Source organism: Salminus brasiliensis, chromosome 4 (genome assembly GCF_030463535.1).
Source record: "Salminus brasiliensis chromosome 4, fSalBra1.hap2, whole genome shotgun sequence".
Classification (NCBI taxonomy): domain Eukaryota; kingdom Metazoa; phylum Chordata; class Actinopteri; order Characiformes; family Bryconidae; genus Salminus; species Salminus brasiliensis.
The window spans coordinates 41286788-41305352 of record NC_132881.1 but is presented as its reverse complement, the minus strand read 5'-3'; the positions used below and the strand labels follow the sequence as shown (position 1 = coordinate 41305352).

Here is an 18565-nt window from a genome sequence, read left to right as displayed (position 1 = left end):
AAATAAGTTACAGTATGCATCACTGGTGGCATTTTAAGATAAAATGCCAAATATAAAATAAGCTAAAATTGCCAAATAAATTGATAAATATCACAAATTACAATACCCACATTTAGCACATCATATGGATATTAATATCAAGCACAGGAAAACACTGCCACACAAATACATCAGTGTTAGTTTACTGATGTATTTGTGTGGCAGTGTTTTCCCATGTTTGATATGAATATCAATAGCTTTAAGGGGTTAAATTGATCAATAGACCTAAGAATGACCAAACGATTAAGAGCAATAAAAATCAAACAAATCAAACAAATAAAAAACATTTTATTTACATTTTATTTATACATTTCAGGTAACATGGGATGTTCTAGGATACAGCTTTTCTCATTTTTTCTGCAGTTTTGTAAAAATTGTAGATGAAAAATCACAATGACTGATTAACTTTTTCAAGTTGTGATTAAACTTACACTACCATTTCTAAGATTCATCAAGTGTTGATAAGGTATAAGATAAGAATATTGTATTCTCCTCTGAGGCAGATGACAAACACTCTGTGGGAAAGATTCAAAGTATGGAAGGTGTTCAGCAGGTGGTTAAATGGTGTTTTTCTGAGTATGTTCAAAGTGTCAAACCTGTGATTTGACACAGTTAATCTCTCCGTTCTCATCATCAAACATTACCATCTCCTGTCTTCTCTGTAAAGTCTTTTCTTGCTCTTCATGTTCCTCAGTACAGTCCTCCTCTCCATCTATCTCCTGTTCCATTTGTCTCTTATGATCCCTCAGTGCACATGGCAGGCAGTTGACGAGAAACAGGAGGGAGGAGAGACACAGAAGAGAGAGAACAGCTCCAACTCCTACTTCCAACTCTCGACTGGTAGTTTTTCCTTCCGTACTTTCCTTCTCCACCCCAGGAGAAAAATAAACCGCACTTTCCTCGTGGTTGGGTGTCAATACCGCCCTCTCCAAGTCATTCCTGGCCATGTCGATCACCCCGTTCCCAGCATAGACATCATAGACTTGAGTGGAGTTTAGTGTTCTTTGCTCTTCCTCAGAATTACCATACACTTCCTTGTCTGACTCCACAAGCATGTCAGATGCATCGATCATCTCAAAGTCCTCAACTTCGCTCCCTAGAGGCCAGATGTCTGCATCCAAATTCACTCTTATCCATCCAGAGCCTTTAGCCAGTCTCCGAGTCCCACCTCCCTCCCTGTCCCCATCCATCTCAATGCGGTTAGACACAAGCTCACATGTGGAGACCAGAAGCTCCGCTTTCACAAGAGGCCCTCCACCATCTCCTTGTGCTAGGATGCGCTGTGATGGAGAAGGTGTCACAACAACCACTGATTCAGCCAATGAGGACAGGCGCAGGGAGAAAGGGACACCGCTGAAAGCAGAGGCCAGTATGGCTGTGTCATCAGCAAACTGTAGCCAGACACTCACAGACGCTTCCTGAGAAACAAGGGCCAAAACATCATCAAGAATAGAGAGGAACTGCTGGAAAGATGTAGTACAGTTATGATGCTATCAGGATTGCTTACCTGCCCATGGTTATAGAGCGTGTTGTGCGAGGTCACTGTCGCTGTGACGACAGAGGGATGAGAAGGGTTCGGATTAATTGACAGACCAAGCCCACCTACTAACTGCACAGAGAGGTCACCGGGGTCCACTGGTTCAGACGTCACGAAGACATCAACACTGCCAAGCACACCATCCCACTGACTTGATATCACCTGAAGAAAGAAGAATAAAAGGAAAATTACTGAACAATCCGCACACAGCCATTTAGCTCCCTATATGCATGGAACGCCGCCCGGTCCATGCATATCCACATCTGCATCAGACCACCTGCCACCTACCAGTCCGACCATCAGGCCCCCACCCACCACCACCCACACCAGACCAGCGGCACACCCTCCTACCACTGCTACCTGTTTAATGACCATGTTAAAACCTAAATGGACTCGTAACTATCTGCCACTATTAATATCACCACTATTAACTATCTGTTGTATCTGGTTTGGTCATTTTTATCATTAATGTTTAAATAGTCTGGCCAGAGGAGGATGGGTCCCCCTTGTGAGTCTTGGTTCCTCCCAGTTTTTCTTCCTCCAGCTCTGAGGGAGTTTTTCCTTGCCACTGTCGCCGTTGGCTGCTCACTGGGGGTCTTTGATCCTTTATGTCTTACGTTACTTCTTTTTTGTTTCTGTCTTTTACGAATGACTAATTATGTAAAGCTGCTTTGTGACGACAACAGTTGTAAAAAGCTAAACAAATAAATTTGACTTGACTTGACACCTGACAGAAATGATATTTTACATCTTATGGTGTTTAAACATTAACAGGACAAGTTTAGTCGTCTTAAGGCATTTAAAATTTTTGCTACCACTTTATTAGAAACCTAAACATGACCACATGAGGGACGTCTAATGCTCCTCACACAAGCATACACAGTTTTAGTCCTCCTGGGAGTGCAGTAGCTCAAGAGTGAAATATGGAGTGACAGCATTATGTTATGGGGATGGTCCAAAATACAGAGAGATCCTTTAGGACAACCTGCTTCAGTCTGCTAAAAATCTAAAGCTTTGGAGAAGCGTCCAGAGTCCAGATCTCAAACCAGTCCACAATCTGTGGCACTATTTGGAAATTGCTGTCCACAAACATCATCCAACCAACAGTGAGCAGAGCTAGTGGAAACTTACTCCAACTTAAAATGTTTAGTACTATTGTATTAATGGTAGCCATCAAATGGAAGGCTGTGGGTTCAAATAACAGCCAACTAACCTGTTTAATATTTTGTAAATTTCCCTTGTGAATGGATCAAGTATAGCGTAAATAAACACCTACTATGCAGTAAAATGGCTTTCTAAATATAGCATTCTTAGGTGCTTTTGCAAAGTACTGGTATGGATTTCAGTGCAGCACATTTCTGAGAGGATGTTCAGATACTAACATGCAGAGAAGTTAAACCAGGCTCCAATCCGATTAGGTGGTTTTGATTATCAAGAGCCGCAACACGTGGGTTGTCAATCCTCAGCCAATCACGGACCAAGTTTGTTACATCTACAAACCAATCAGGCGATCCAAGCATGTAGGTTGGCTGACCACCTGGACCCACTGGTTGAGCACTAAATTGTGCAAGGATCTGAATGGTGGACCGCTGGTAGACTGGGCTGCATCTGTAAGAGGAGAGATGGAAGAGAGGAAAACAGTCAGACAGAGAAAAAATGCAGAGAGATGATTTTTAAATACCACAAATTCCCTCATTTCCACAGTCACAACTAGATGGAAGTCACTGATGAAATTTGAAAAGGATGGCCTTGATTTTTGGATAACCTCATTGAACTCATTCTAAATTACGTAAACCGCTGTATGTCTAACAGTGTGTTAATGGTCCTCTGAGAGTGGGGGGTGGAGGTGGGAAAAAAAAATGAAAAAGTCAAGGCCAAGAATATTCTGCTTATTCTGTTTAGTCCAAGCATTTAAATGCTGTCAACAGAGTCTTTTTCACTCTGAATTCACTGGTGAATTTTCGTCCAACAGAACAAGAAAGAGTCATTGTTTTGTAAAAGGCCAAAGAGTAGAGTGTACCCGCTCTCTGTGTAGTAGCTCCAGCCACTGATGGGACTCAGGACAGAATCAGAGAGGGAGATGCGGAGAGGAACCATAGGAGCCCATACAGCCATGCATAAAGAGCCTCTGAGCGTACCCAGGGAAAATTCCACTTCCACACAGGTACTTCCCATCCCAGACTCACTCCCATCCACAAAAAGGGCCGTACAATCATTTGACACCTGTCAGAAAAAATAAAAAATAAACAAAAATACATGTGCATTTGATCTAATTTATAAATCTGAATATAAGTAAGTAATATATATGGTAATATATAAGGTTTTTATTTTGTTTTCTTTTTTATCTGATATCTATCTCTCCATGCATCCATCTAGCTATCTAGCTAAATACGGTTCCTGAGGGGCCGGTCCAGGACTGCCCTGATTAACCCTTAGGGCCTCCCGAAAGCCTCAAAATTGACTCAAAACTCTTGGGGATGCCTAAATATTTACTTAGATTAGAATATAAGAATATGTTATTACATTATATTTATCTATTCATCCATTAAAAAGACTCTCAGATATGAATACAAAACATGTATTGGTTATAGTGTTTTATTTTAGCTTGCTTCACCCTCAAAATGGCACATTCCTGTAACTAAAGCTGTAGCACTGCTCTGCCACTAGGTGGCGTTGCAGCTAACCGAGGCACTCAGCCAAACATCAGCTTTCCAATCATAACTGGGGTTGTTGTGTGGTCTCGTGTTTTGTCTCGACTCGTGTTTTAATCTACTAAAGTTCAATTCTAAAATAATTGGACCCTCATAGGGTATTTCACACCCTGACACTGAGTACACTGGGTACTACCCAACAAGCACCAACATTCTAATCAGGAAAAGGACTAATAATACATGAGATCACGAGGACCTGCCATGCCTTTATATCATCAGCAGTTTACAATGAATCTGAGTGGATCCACTCATCATCAAAAGATTGACTACCTTGACAATATCTTCGTTGGTTGATCTGCACTTTACTGCTGCAGTAATATCTGATACTTTCCCATCATGCCCCACCCCCAGTACAATGACAGGGAGGGAAACTGGTTGGCTCGTCAAGATGGCCGTGTTGATGATCGTGTTGCTCTGTTAAGAAAAATAAAGAGTGAGACCTTTCCAGTCTTTCATAAGCAAAAATTAGTGTGAGCTTTAGTAAAGTGTAATGATCTTATTTCACCAGTCCACTGAAAGCCTAATCAGGAATCACTGCACTTGGAAAGGTTTGTCTGCTGAAACAGTGATGTTAAAGTGCTACAAAAGCGCACTCTAAAATGTGCAGCAATTATAGTTTCTCTATTCTTGTTATTTCTGGAGGGCATCTGTGCTACTGTCTCACTTGTGGCCTGATTTCAGTTTCAGCCTAATTCAGGCTTTAAGGAAATAAGCACTGGCCCATTTGCATCAGCATCAAACTGTGGTGACTCACCTCTGTGATGGGGGCGATGCCCACTATCTCTCGATCTGTGAAAGACAGGAAGCTCATCACTGCCCCGTGTGGTGACACCAAGCTAGTGCGCATGGAGAACTCCACCCACCAGCTGACTGCAACTGTCATGGCGACTCCAAAGCTCCTTCGTAAACCTTCTACTGAGAGACAGACCATCTGCCTCAGAGCTGCAGAACTGAAGGAGAGAAATATAGGAGAGATATGATGGTAAATGAATGGGTATGATGGTTAACATTGACAGGGTTGTGGGTTTGATACCCTGTCTTGGCAAGATGCTACTGTTGGGTCCTTAAGCAAGACCCTTGACCCTCTCTGCTCCCCGGGTACCGTAGCGATGACTACTCACTGCTCTGGGCACTTGGGCTCACTGTCACGGTGTGTCTCTGATCAATAGTGTATGTGTGTGTGTGTGTGTGTGTTTAATGCATGAATGGGTTAAAGGCGGAGACCAAATTCCAGCTGTGTCCAACACTAATGATGAATATGATAGAATAATTTTTACCCATTTAACCCAGATTGTACAACATACAACTGCAAAATGCTGTCTCCAGAGCAAACAGCCATGTCAGTGTCACAAACCAATGAACTAATCATTTGTGGCTCTCTTCAATAAAAGCATTGTATGCTGGCAATCAGAAAACACCAGCACACACCAAAAAAGGAGACAGCTAAAGCCCTTTTCGGAAGGGATTAGTTTTACCTGGGGAGGTGAAGTAATGTAGTTGTATATGGGAGTGCCTACTAGATGTAAACACTGCTGTCACCTCTAACATGCGTAAGATGTGGTTTTCACCAACCAAAAATATCCAGCCAACAGCATTCTGTGACCACTGATAGCAATGATGAAATTTTGAGTTTTAACATGATCAGCTTTATCTTTATAAAACCTCTGATGAGTCATCAGGCTCAAGGTTTGCCACAGACTTGAACAACCCGAGGTATCTGTGCCATTCACAACAAAACTACATGCCTCCTTGAGCTCCTCTATACCCGACAAATGCTGCGAAAAAATCCTTTCCACCCGGATATGACAGAATATTTACTCAAGTGTAGATTCTGGTGGGATTAATATAATCGGAGGTAAATTTTACAGCTTGTTTTACAGAAAGTAAAAGGCGCCGGAATCTTTTGTGATACGGGAGCGTGCAATCCGTAAAAAATGACTGGCGGCACATTCGGATTGGACTCTACATTATTACCCACCTCCCCAAGTAAAACTAATCCTAATCCAAATCACGATAAATCCAAATAGATTTAAAGATTTTCTTACAATAATATAAATAAACAGAATAAACCCCATACATTCTCCACTGCTTTCCTCCCAGAGTGGTCAGGGTTTTCTTCTCCATATATTTCTCAACACAGTCCCACAAGATCTCAGTGATGTCTAATTCTGGTTATTGTGTTGCCAGGACATCCCCAAAATTTCCTCCCTTCCCAGCCCTCCTGTAGGATCTTGTTGGCATTGTCTTGTTGGCAGCTCAAGTCACTTTCTCTGGTTCTCCACCTCGAACAAAGAGATCAATATCTTTAAACACATCCAAAACTGTTGCTAAACGTCTGTCGATGATAAGCTCCCAGAGAAAAATTTGGTCACATCCTTTCTTTTCTAATACTTGATTATGTGTCTCATTGCTATAATGACGGGTCAGTCCTGTCAGGTAGAAATTTCCAGGAGTTCCTGTCTATTTATGCCCACTACTAAAGTCTAGAGTGCTCAGGTCCAAATCTGTGGGGGACTTGTTCAGCAGAACCTGATAAAAAACTTAGATTGGTCAGGAGAATCACCAGACTTCAGTCGGGTTTTGATTCAGTTTGGGACAGCCAAAACAGGCACTATGAACTCAAGTTGAAATATGTGCACTCAATATTTGGACACATCATCAAGTACTAGAAGAGAATAAGTCAGTGTACATCTGAGCAGTTCTTTTTAACTGCTATTTAGGGGCATTCCTGTCTTACAACCAATGATTCCAGGTAGGCTCTGGACCCACTGCGACCCTGACCAGGAAGAAGCAGATAATAAAATGGATGGATTTAGAATTTCTTTCTCAGCAACGTTTCAGTCACACTGTTTTTAACTTACCCATGAGTGTCCTGAACAGCACCAGTTCTATGTGAGATTACAGAAATTGTTTCATGCTTGGAGCCTGATGTCCTCTCCACTTTGACCGTCCAGAGGTCAGAGTTAATGGCAGGTTGAGCTTGCAGTGACAGTAACCCTTTCTTCACTTTAAATCTAAAACAAAAGAGATAGTGGCATAGAGTTCACTGTGTATTTTCCAAGAGTTATAATGTTTGACTGTAAAGAGTATATCATACCTCACAATAACAGATTCACCACTAAAATTCGACCGTAGGTTTATCGATATTCCAACTGGTCGTCCAGCTCGCACAGGACCCTTATAATGGCGAATAAGCACATCTGAATTCAGCCACAGCTCCTCTTCTTCAAAGCTGTCTATGCAGGAAAAGCCCTGCTTTGTCTTGTTACTTTTGATTGCTTTGTCCTCAAGAGTCACAGGTCCAATGTAGAACAGCGTTCTCTGCGACTGCTGCACTTTGTCCTCCACACATCTAGGTGGCGATGACTTAAAGTTGGTCACAGTGCCAAAGAAAGAGTAGTAGAGCTGGACCATTTGAGTAAGGGCTCCAGGTTTGGCCCTGAGGGCTGCTGAGAAGATTTGCTGTCGCCGGCTGTGGTTATGAGCTCGGACTCTGTGTGGGTGGCGCTGCCGGAAGGTTTGGCTGCTCTGGTGCAGATGAACTGTCTGGTCAGGCTCAAACCAGTCCTTGGGAAACGTCATGGTGACCACACACAGTCCAAGAGGAGGCTATGAGATAAGTACAGAGGTCAGGGGTTAGAAAAGAAGAGGAATAGATACCAAGACAGCTATCTATGCTATTTCTACATCAAAGAAAGTGTTTATTGTATATATATATTCTGTTATGTACTTAACATTTTGCAACTGCAGCCACTTAACACTTTATTTGATGTAGAAATAGCATAGATAGCTGCTTATGATCTATAGCAAGAGTACAGTTTCGATATTTAAGAGATATTTGGTTCTATACAGAACCATTGTTTTTACTAATGAACCCTTGGGGTTTTAACGATATAGATGATCAGATTGTGAGCAAACTTTGGTGAAATGTATGTTTCGGTTTAGGGTCAAAATTATGGTTAGATTTAGGGCTATTTTAAGCTTTACATTTTATAGCACCTATTACATTCAAATTAGAGTTCATTTGTAGTTTAAAATATATAGAACAGAAAACATACTTTTGAGTTAATGTACATAGTTGTATGTTATTTAAAAGCAAGCAAAGCATTAATAGGCTCCCTGAGTGTTCTGATCATAAGGGGCCAGCACAAAGAACAGGTGTGAACAGGATACAATGCGTCTCAAGGTCGCACTGTCATTCATTCACACAAACCACGTCAGGAGGTGGTCAGAGACGCATGATGTCCCTCACAGCGAAGTACCGCCCGAATCATCCATGTTGCTGCCCCAGCCGTCCACTGTCCACACAAGATTGCTGAGCATGCCACAATACAACTTTTCACGTGGTCATTTCATGTGTTTTGAGACTCAGGGTTATAACTGGATATGATATTTTCATATAGAAGATGTGACTGCCCCCAAGAGGCATGTAAAACTGATGTAAATCTGATCACCCAAACAGGACTTCCTGGACGGCCACCACTTAGCAGGAATCATCCGGACAATTTCTAGCATGTTTTTCTCCTCTGAGTTTAAGTAGGTAGCCTACACTGTTAAAAGTATAAGACCCTTGAGGAACGTTTGGGGGTTCTTTATTTAGAAAATATATGGAGTATTTAATGTGCTTTAAGGAACCTTCAAGGAGTTTTTCAGAAGAAAAAGATTCCTGGAACATTCCTTAAAGCACCTCAAGAGGTTCCTCCACAGTTTATGTAGCCCCACTGGTGACATACCCCATAAATGAAAGTTGTGGCAACGGCTTAGTAAATCGTGGGAACAAGATCCTTAGCCGTGACTATGACTATGAGTTGTGGGATATTACCAGTGGGGCTCCATAAGAGGAATGTGTGTGAGCTAGCTTAAATAAAGTGTCATTATTAAAGCAAGCAGCTAATTAGAATTGTAAACACTGACTGCTGGTATAAGGCGATTAATCACACTGTGTGAAAATGTAATTTTCAACACAGCAACTATCTTTTGAGGACAAGAAACACAGGTAACTAGTAGTTCTGTATGAGTGGCTGGGTTATGGACTACATAGCAAAATGATTTTATTTAGAATAACAACAGAAAGTGTGAGTGTAAATACATGTGGTTATTTTTTATTCCATGTTGCAAACCATGTATTTGTTTGCAACCATGTGACCAGATTTAAACGGGGTCTTAGTTCCCTTCTGCTGAAAAAAAAGATTAGCACCTAAATGCACACATTCACACTATACATATATGCCAGTAGAGGGCCCTATAGAGGCCCCCTGGACACAAGCCCAGTTTCTAATAATTTCCTGCACATGAGGACGAGAAAGATGTTCAGGAAAACAATCCTATAGGCTATTTACTTACAGTAATCCGTTCTATAAATAGTAAGGCTATGACTGCACATGCCTGATGTGATCTTGTCTACTGTTCGTCTTGGAATGCTGTGAAACCAGTTATGTAGATCTAAATTCTGAACATTCGGCAGTACCTGAGTGATGCAGGATGCTTTCTGCTCCTCTGTCTGTTTGAAAGCATGAAGAATCACACACGTCCCTCTGTTTGTGTCACCCCTCATGTGGAACAACACCCTGACCTTTAACCTCTCCCCTCGACCAGCCTCTCGCTCTCGCACAACCGTTTTGGAAAGGAGATATGCCACAAGAGGAGCAGAGAGAGGAGCAATGGGTTCAGAAACGAGCTGAAGGGGAGAAAATGAGTAACTATGAGATTAAGCGGTTTGACTCAGAGTAGCAATCACACATATTAATTAATAAAATTAACCCATAAAATTGGACCCTAGATTTGAAGACCTTGACATAGTTACGTACAATCAGTACATGGAAGTGACATAGAGTAAATCACAGCAAACCTAAACAGAGCTGTAAACAATCCTAAACGATCCAATTCCAAAAGCCCAAAACTGTTATGTAACAATTTTGACAGAATGTTATGGCCTATGTGGCCATAAAATGTACATGAACCAGCCCACTAGTGAAAACCCTACTATCCCTAGTCAAAGCAGTAAAACAAAAGGGCAACTTCTGAGAAATATGGTGTCTATCTTTCCTCAGCTGCCTATCAAACTTTTTTTCAGATAAGACTTGAGAAAGCCAAATCTAAAGGAAAAGCAAATGGCTAAAAGATAATCCGGCTATAATCTCTTCAGTTTGCTAACAGCACATCATGCTGAGAGGACACAGAGAGGACGTCAACACTAAGACTCCAGTATCCGGTAATTAATTACAAGGAAATAGTTACAGTGTTTCTGTGACAGTATTAAAAGCTACAGTATGACATTACCGTAAACCAGGGAATAGAAGCAGAGATTATAGTTTTTAGTTAAATCTTCGCTTAAGTAAGCATTCCTCTACAGTAGCCTAAATAATATATCCTGTAATAAAATTTTGTTGTTGCCTAAATAAGTTACATTTTAAACACATCATCCTCAAATAAAATACCTTAGGATACTAGTTTCTGTCTAGTTATAGTATTTATTCTAAAATGGCATACACATCTGAATCTATCACGTTGCATGCATATGTTAAGTGTACATATTGGATTCAAGAAATTAAATTATTTATAATTGTAACTGAGGTTAGGATAAATAACTGGTATTATTTTATATACCTTAATATACCTTAAAAGGCTTAATATTTGTGCTGTTTAAGAGATCAGTGGAAAATGTATATGTACTGTAAATACTGTAGTGTATTGGAGGTAATAGCTACTTAAATGACGGAAATACCTGAGTGACAGAGTAAGGCCCGAATGCAGCACGCAGGCCCGGCTTGGAGGCAGCTCCTAGAGGAGGCATGAGCAGCAGGGACTGTGTGAAGGAGAATGGGCTGGAGTTGGTGAAGAGGAGGCCCAGGTCAGCCTGAGAGAGAGGGAGAGAATGCCATGGAGGGGAGACGGTGATTCGTGCTGGGAGGGAGAGAGAGAGTGGAGGCTGGGTCTGGGCTTGAGTTTAAGGAGATGGAGGTAATGGAAAGAATAGAGATTATGTTGTGTAACACTCTTAAATGTTATACAGCTCCCCTCAAAGTAATCTGATTAGTCTGGATTACAAATGACTCTTAAACTTGTGTTTTTATTTTAAAGGACTGACTCTCAAAATGTGTTATTAATGGTGATGGTTTTATGTAAGAAAACATACTGTGACAAAACTACTGAAAAAGCTGTTTGCCCAACCCTTGTGCTGTGGATACTCTAAATGTACACAGATGAAAGATATTGCCCTAAGAAGGACACAGTTGGTTCACAATTGGCCTATACCTGTAAATCAGTACAAGTTCACATTTTCAAATACAATTGGTCAAACTTTCAATCTGAGGAAAAACTTTTAACAATTAAGACAGAATACTGTTCTAGGAAAGTAGAGATAGGTCTAAATATAACCAAGAGAAAGAAAGGACTCTGTTGGATTAATTTTGAGGAAATAGAAGCTGCAGTACACCTTCCAGGCACTGCCTAGAGAAGGCCATCCCTCAAAACTCTGCATCAAAGCAAGAAGGGAGGGAAAGCTGTAAAGAGGCCAACAATCACTTCGAAGGATTTACAGAGCTCAGTGACTGAGACTGGAGTGAAAGTGCATTAGTCAATGATATAAACAGCTCTGGTGTGAATGGGAAGAAATTTTTTGAAGAAAAAATACATCAAAGCATGCAAAGAAATTACAGTTTTACCAGGTTACAATAATAGGAAATTACAATAAAAATGCTGTGTGATGCAAACCCAGTACCGCCTATTCCTCAACAAATATCATACAAGAAGTTAAGTATGCTGGTGGCAGCATCATGCTGTGGGGAGGCCTTTCCTCAGTGGGGATGGGCATCTTGTTAAAATTGAATGACGGACATATTGGGACAAGATACAGGGAGATACTGCAAGACAACATTCTTTAGTCTGCTAAAAACTAAAGCTTAGGAGAAATGTAATCTTTCAGTATTACAGTGATCCCAGGAAGAATGTGAAAATCACAAAAGCCCAATCAGTGTGCAGAGCCGATAGAAACGTACCCCAAGACTTGTAAGTTATTGCAGCAAAATGTGGTTTCACCAAGCACTAGTCTGAAGAGCTAGATACTTGTGCAAGCAGCAGTTTTATTAATTTGTATAATTGCCATGCATTCTGTGTTTGAAGAATTCCTTTAAGGGCTGATTGCTTTGCAATAAAAACACTGACTGGAACATTTTTGTGCCATTTGTAATCCAAACCAATCTAATGATTTTTAAGGGGGTTCATTTCCTTGGCAAGGTAATGTATACAGTAAGACTCTCCTTAACAATAGAGATATAGGTATATCATCATGTTGCCAGCTGTGTGTTTCTTCCAGTGGGGTAGTAGGGAGAGTAGTTTGCGCAGTATACTTAATTTACAGCTTAGTACTTCAAAAACAAAATACTGGCACTGGATTTGTGGATCTGGATCAGGCATGTTAATATTTCTCCAGATTAATTTTTTTCTGTACTGTGATAATTCAAAGAAGAATAGAAAGTATTACACAGTTTAAATAAAGAAAATGCTTCTTGGATTAGCTGTCAGCCTAGGGTTTTAGGAAACGTAAAAATATGGCCCTTTAGAGATCAGGATAGAAATATTGGTGAGAATTTGACAGGATTAAAATGGTTCAGACTTACAGAGCACCAGAGACCAGCAGAGGATTATCAGCTTCATAGTGAAAGAGCTACATCTCACACTGAAGAGCCCGATCACACCCATAACTTCATCCCTAAAACACAACACCAAAATGATCATCATCCCAGCCCAGCTAGTGCTGCACTGCTAAATAGAAAAGTGCCAAAAGTGGTTCTTTGTAAGAGGCTCTATATGGAGCCCTTCTAATGGATGTTTTTTAGAGAACTGATTTTGTAATTGAGATGTGAGTATGAAGAACCTAAAGTTTATGGTAGTTCTACATCATGTAAAGGATAAAATCAGTAAAGGACCTTTACATTCTCTGAACCTACTTCTGAAGGTTCTTTATGTTTTCTTTGTAAAAAGAAGTAGAAAGAAGTATTACATCATCTTGTCTTATCCCAGTTATGCTTCTTTACATAATAAAGTTCAAATCAGTCATGAAGTTTGACTTCTTCACCCTAAATAAAGGTTCACCTTTAACTTCAACGGACTGCAGAGTTTATGTAAGGTTTGTTTTATGTCTTCTTACCTCTTTCGTCTGGCCTCCCATGGATGTCACGCTGAAAGTAGATGTTTCTCTGCTCTCTCCTCAGGCATCTCCACTTGTTTTAAAGCATTTTCTCCGTGACAGTTTTCTCATTGGACATAAGTCCATCTTCAGACACTGTGAGCTTAAAAGCTAAGAGTCTTGACCTCCACTCCACTAAGATTTCTGGCTTAGATGCAGGAAGAGAGTTTGTGATGGGAAATAGTCGTCTTCTCCACATTTATGTCAGATTTATTTAAAAAAAGCTTTTTTTTTTCTTCTGATCTGTAGCTCTTTTACTTCAATGGCTGCCGCATCTCTCTCTCTCTCTCTCCCTCTTTTGCTGTTGTGCCAGATTCACACAATACGGATTTATTCATTTAAAATGGTAAATAATCCTCTCTCTCTCTCTCTCTCTCTCTCTCTCTCTCTCTCTATCTCTCTCTCTATCTCTCTCTCTTTCTCTTTCCCCTTCAATTTGCTGTCATCCCTCCCCTCTCTTTTGATCTCCTTGTTTAGTTTTTTTTCCCCAATCAATCCAAAAAAAAACCCAAAAAAAAAAACCCGGTGACTCTAGATGGATAACACTCCCAGTAAATCAGGGCTGAACCTTTTACCTTTTATTATGATTCCCTTAACTATTAGGGTGGGTTATATATAAGCTCATGTATTCAGCAATTAAGCTGTTAATACTTCGTTTGGAGCTTAGTATAGTGACTAAAAATTAGAAACATGAAAATACTGAAGAAGGCATTATTATCCTGTTGTTAGTGTGTGGGCTTTTACATTTAAAATACATATTTTCTACACAGTAAAAAAAAAACATAAAAACTTTAAAAAACAATGGGTGCCAAACAAGAACTGAAAAAGTAAAGTAAAACATCCTTATCAAAATTCAGTGAAAAAACAATACATTTACAGAAATTGTTTTGCAGTGAAACACTGTTATGTTACAGACTTTTCCTAAATTATGACATTTAGTTGACGCCCTTATCCAGAGAGACTTATAGGGTTACTCATGTTACAGAGGTGGGACAATGTAGTGTGTAAGGAGTCTTGCTCATACATACAAACACACACACACACACACACACACACACACACACACACACACACACACAAACACAAACACACACACACACATGCAAATACATACATATATATACTGGGGTATAAAGCTCCCCAGTATTAGGCTGTGGAGCAGTGGAACTCTGTTCTCTGGGATGATGGTGCTCACTAATGCTCTTGTGACTGAATGCAATCAAATACTCACAGCAATGCACCAGAATCTAGTAGGAAACCTTCTAGACAGTGACTCCAACAAAAGCTGGATAAGCAGTTTTTAATGCCCTTGATATTAGAAGAAACCATAAATGAATGTTGCTTAAGTATTAGTTTTAACAGTTATTGTCTACTTAACTATGTACACATACTGTACAGTACTACACTAAATACACTGCACTTATAATTTACATGAAAATGAAAGTTTGAATAGTTGAACTACCTTAACTAAAAGGCAGTTGCATTGGATGTAATTCTTCTTAAGAAACTCATGCATAAGATGTGTGTACCTGACCAAATTCAGTGTGAGGAGGACGAGACAGGATGAGTAAAGAAACAAAAGAAAGCTAAGTGTGGTTGTGTGTGTGAGTGTGTGGAGGGATTGAGGGAGGGGGTGTATCAGAGGAAGTCAGAATATTCCATTAAATCTGTGTTTATCTGACGTTCTCTGACACACTTCAGCACACTAATAGTTGTAATAGCAGAAGGAGCTTAGAGACGATGTCTGCAGCACAAAGAGCTTAGGCTAAACCTATAGCATTAAATTGCACAAAGCATCTCGCCACTAATATTACAATCACCCACCCACCATCTCTCTCTCTCTCTCTCTCTCTCACACACACACACACACACACACACACACACACACACACACACACACACACACTTCTAATACAGATGTCTCAGTCTTATGTTTTACTCTGTACCCCTCAGTCTTCACATGTTTTCTCTTGGCCTTATAATAACCTTAATAAAACACACAGCCCTACTTCTACCTTTCCCTTTATGTACACTATCTATCCAAATGTTAGTGGACACCCCTTCTAATGACTTCATTCAGATACTTGCATTGCATTGCTGACACAGATGTGCAAATGCATCCTCACACAACTCATCTAGTTCCTGCCAATAGAATTTGACTCAAACAACAAATAAGTATGCACACATCATGCTGCCTAATGCCAGGTGTGGGCTAGAGGGGTATAAAGCCCCCAGTGTTGAGCTGTGGAGCAGTGGAACTGTGTTCTCTCAAGTGATGATGGTGCACTATCCAATACTTTTGGTATGAGATAGGGTGCTGGTCACCCAACATCCTGATCCCACTAGCGCTCTTGTCGCTGAATGCAATCAAATCTTTAGCAAAGCTCCTGAATCTAGTAGAAAGCCATCCCTGGACAGTAGAGACAGTTACACCAACAAAAGCAGGATGAATTCTTTTTCTGACATCCTTGATTTCAGAAGAAGTAATGAATGAGCTGGTGTCCCAATACTTTTGTCTATTTAGTGTAGATGCCACTTACAGATTCCTATTCATCTTTCAGCTTATGCTGTTCTGTGCTTATTTATCATTTATTTGCACAGTTAGCAAATTTGTGATCTGCATTGTAATATTTGAAGCATTATAAATAAAGTAAATAAGTTTTGGATAAATTCTTCTTCTTATTATTATTATTATTACTATTACTACTACTACTACTACTACTACTACTAACAGTTTGGAAAATACTGAGGCATAATCATATACGAGAGTGTGAGCACGTTTTATGCTGATGTAAGAGTGTGATTCCTGTGAATTGAGTGGAAGGCTGACAGAGCCGGATGATGGAGGGATGGAGGAATTTGCTCTCTCTCTCTCGCTGTGCTAATCTGCACATGTAATCTGTTGTCAGCTGTCATTGTTCTCTGCTGGAACCTCATTCAAACTACAGAGTTAATCCCTATCTCTGACCTGAGGATGAGAACGACACTGCACTTACCCAACCACCCACTCCCAACCTCTGTCTGCCACACACACACATACACTACTGTAAATAAGCATGTATAGATATGCCAGTGGTTCTACAGTATAAGTGCAGCTCATGTTAGTTCCATTACAACTCAGCAGCTCCATGTAATAAACAGAGAGGGTGTGATGCAGGTTCTGCAGTGTAACCCCACCTTCTTATGATATAGCAGAAGGGTTTAAAAACTGATTTTTGGGAGAAAATAAAAATTTGGCTAATATTAGAACAGGAAAAAAAACTGTTGGAATTAGACACTGGAGATGATAATGAGATGAAAAATGGGCCGTTTTGTCAAACATACGGGAATGGGCAGAGCTACACATCATCCTGCAACCAGCCAGCAGAGGCGCTAGACCTGTGGTTGCTTCACTTCTGAGAGACGTTGCACTGTCCATGTTTTCTACAGTCATGTGGTATGGTATGGTTTGACAAGCCCACCCTACTACACCTATATAAGTCCTTGGGCAAGACTTCTTTCTCCTTTAGGGTCCAAAACTTCACCATAGAGAGCATCCTCACGGCCTGCATCACTGTCTGGTACGACAGCTGTACTGCCTACGACCGCAAGGCCCTGAAGAGAGTGGTGAGAATAGCGGAGTCCATCATAGGCAATAAACTTCCAGACCTGCAGGACATCTACCGGCCCCGCTGCCTGAGAAAAATCCAGAAGATCCGGTTGGACTGTAGCCACCCAACACACGGCCTGTTCACCTTACTGCCATCAGGCAGGAGGTATCGCAGCATCCAGGCCAGAACAAACCGGCTAATGAACAGTTTCTACCCACAAGCCATCAGGTTCCTGAACAAGCTGTGAACCTTTCACCAACACCACTGCACTCAGACACTTTATTATTAATACTCTATATATCACTGCTATAAACAACATCAATACGTCACTTTATACAACAGGAATAGACACAAACATACATATTTATATTTAGCTCCACTATCTCTCTCAGATTATACCTGTCTCATAAATGTACATATCAGGGAATTTCTACAGATCCCTCCTGTCTTTGTGTATTCTGTATTTTGTGTATATTTTGTGTGTATTTTGTATTTATTTAATATAATTTTTATATAACTTTATTTTAATGTTTAGTATGTATATAGTTTTGTCCTCCTGTAGAGTATCAACCTGAGCCTCACCACAAGCATTTCAATGCATAAATGTCCTGACATGTTGTGCAAATGACAAATAAACCTGAAACTTGAACTTGAACAAAAGCCTCAAAACAAATAAATAATCAGACTTGCATTCTCATACCTATGTAACATAATTTGCTGTAAGTTGCTCTGGATAAGAGCACCAGCCAAATGCCATTAACCATGTGATAACTTGAATATTGATTGAATATTGAATGCCACATTTCAATTAAGCACCAAGATCTAGTGTTTAGTTATTAGTCTAGTTATATATTATTACTGTATATTAAATAAATTAAGTAAATATAAACTATATACACTGAGGCACACAACAAGTACACACACACACAAAACTTTACAGAATTTACAACACACTCAACACACACATAAAATCATTAACCATGCAGTGTTTCTGCATATCTCTCACTGGTACATGTGTGTGATGTTATCTGAGGCGCCATTAGTCAAACTCTGCCTTATATTTTAAGCTCTTTCACTGCATTCAGAACAAATGTGGGAGATAAGAGCAGAAAACAGCCAATAAAACAACATCAACAGTAAAAAACAAACAAAAGACACCCATTAACTATAATTTAATGAAACTGAGGTGAACATCTGCTTTGCGATTCCCAGAGAAAGTATCAACAGTAAGGCCTGTAGGAGTGCGGGGGGAAGCAGCTGATAGGGAGTCGCTGCAGTATTTTTAGGGCAGTGTAAGAGCGTGAACGACAGAAATAACGCAAACAGGAAGTGAGTCCAAACGTGGCAGGAAACCACGGTGCTGCAGAGCCGTGCATTCACAACGCATTCACATCATATTCACATCAATTCCCCCCCTCCACCGAACTCCCACCATCACCTGCACTTTACCTCCCACTCTGCACCTCCCAAAGCATTCAGCAGCAATCAGGCTCCAACACTG

The 18565-nt window shown here is 40.4% G+C and overlaps 1 protein-coding gene across 1 annotated transcript; it reads right to left on the bottom strand.

Annotated features, from left to right (window-relative positions):
* Positions 1 to 626: 626 nt before the first annotated feature.
* On the bottom strand, positions 627 to 12987 carry tmem132a (transmembrane protein 132A). The gene is made up of 11 exons (XM_072677096.1): positions 12906 to 12987; positions 11012 to 11226; positions 9755 to 9964; positions 7385 to 7896; positions 7149 to 7301; positions 5042 to 5237; positions 4558 to 4701; positions 3597 to 3799; positions 2959 to 3184; positions 1547 to 1738; positions 627 to 1457 (listed from the first exon to the last, which is right to left on the bottom strand). The coding sequence occupies exons 1-11, from the start codon at positions 12985 to 12987 to the stop codon at positions 630 to 632; spliced, it is 2961 nt and encodes a 986-aa protein (XP_072533197.1). The 3' UTR covers positions 627 to 629.
* Positions 12988 to 18565: the final 5578 nt, after the last annotated feature.

Coding starts and splice junctions, on each gene's coding strand:
- tmem132a (XM_072677096.1), bottom strand. CDS start 12,987: ATGGGTGTGATCGGGCTCTTCAGTGTGAGATGTAGCTCTTTCACTATG. Junction 5,238..7,148: donor GCTGTTCAGGACACTCATGG/GTAAGTTAAAAA, acceptor TCTCTCCTTCAG/TTCTGCAGCTCTGAGGCAGA. Junction 1,458..1,546: donor CGCTCTATAACCATGGGCAG/GTAAGCAATCCT, acceptor CTTGTTTCTCAG/GAAGCGTCTGTGAGTGTCTG.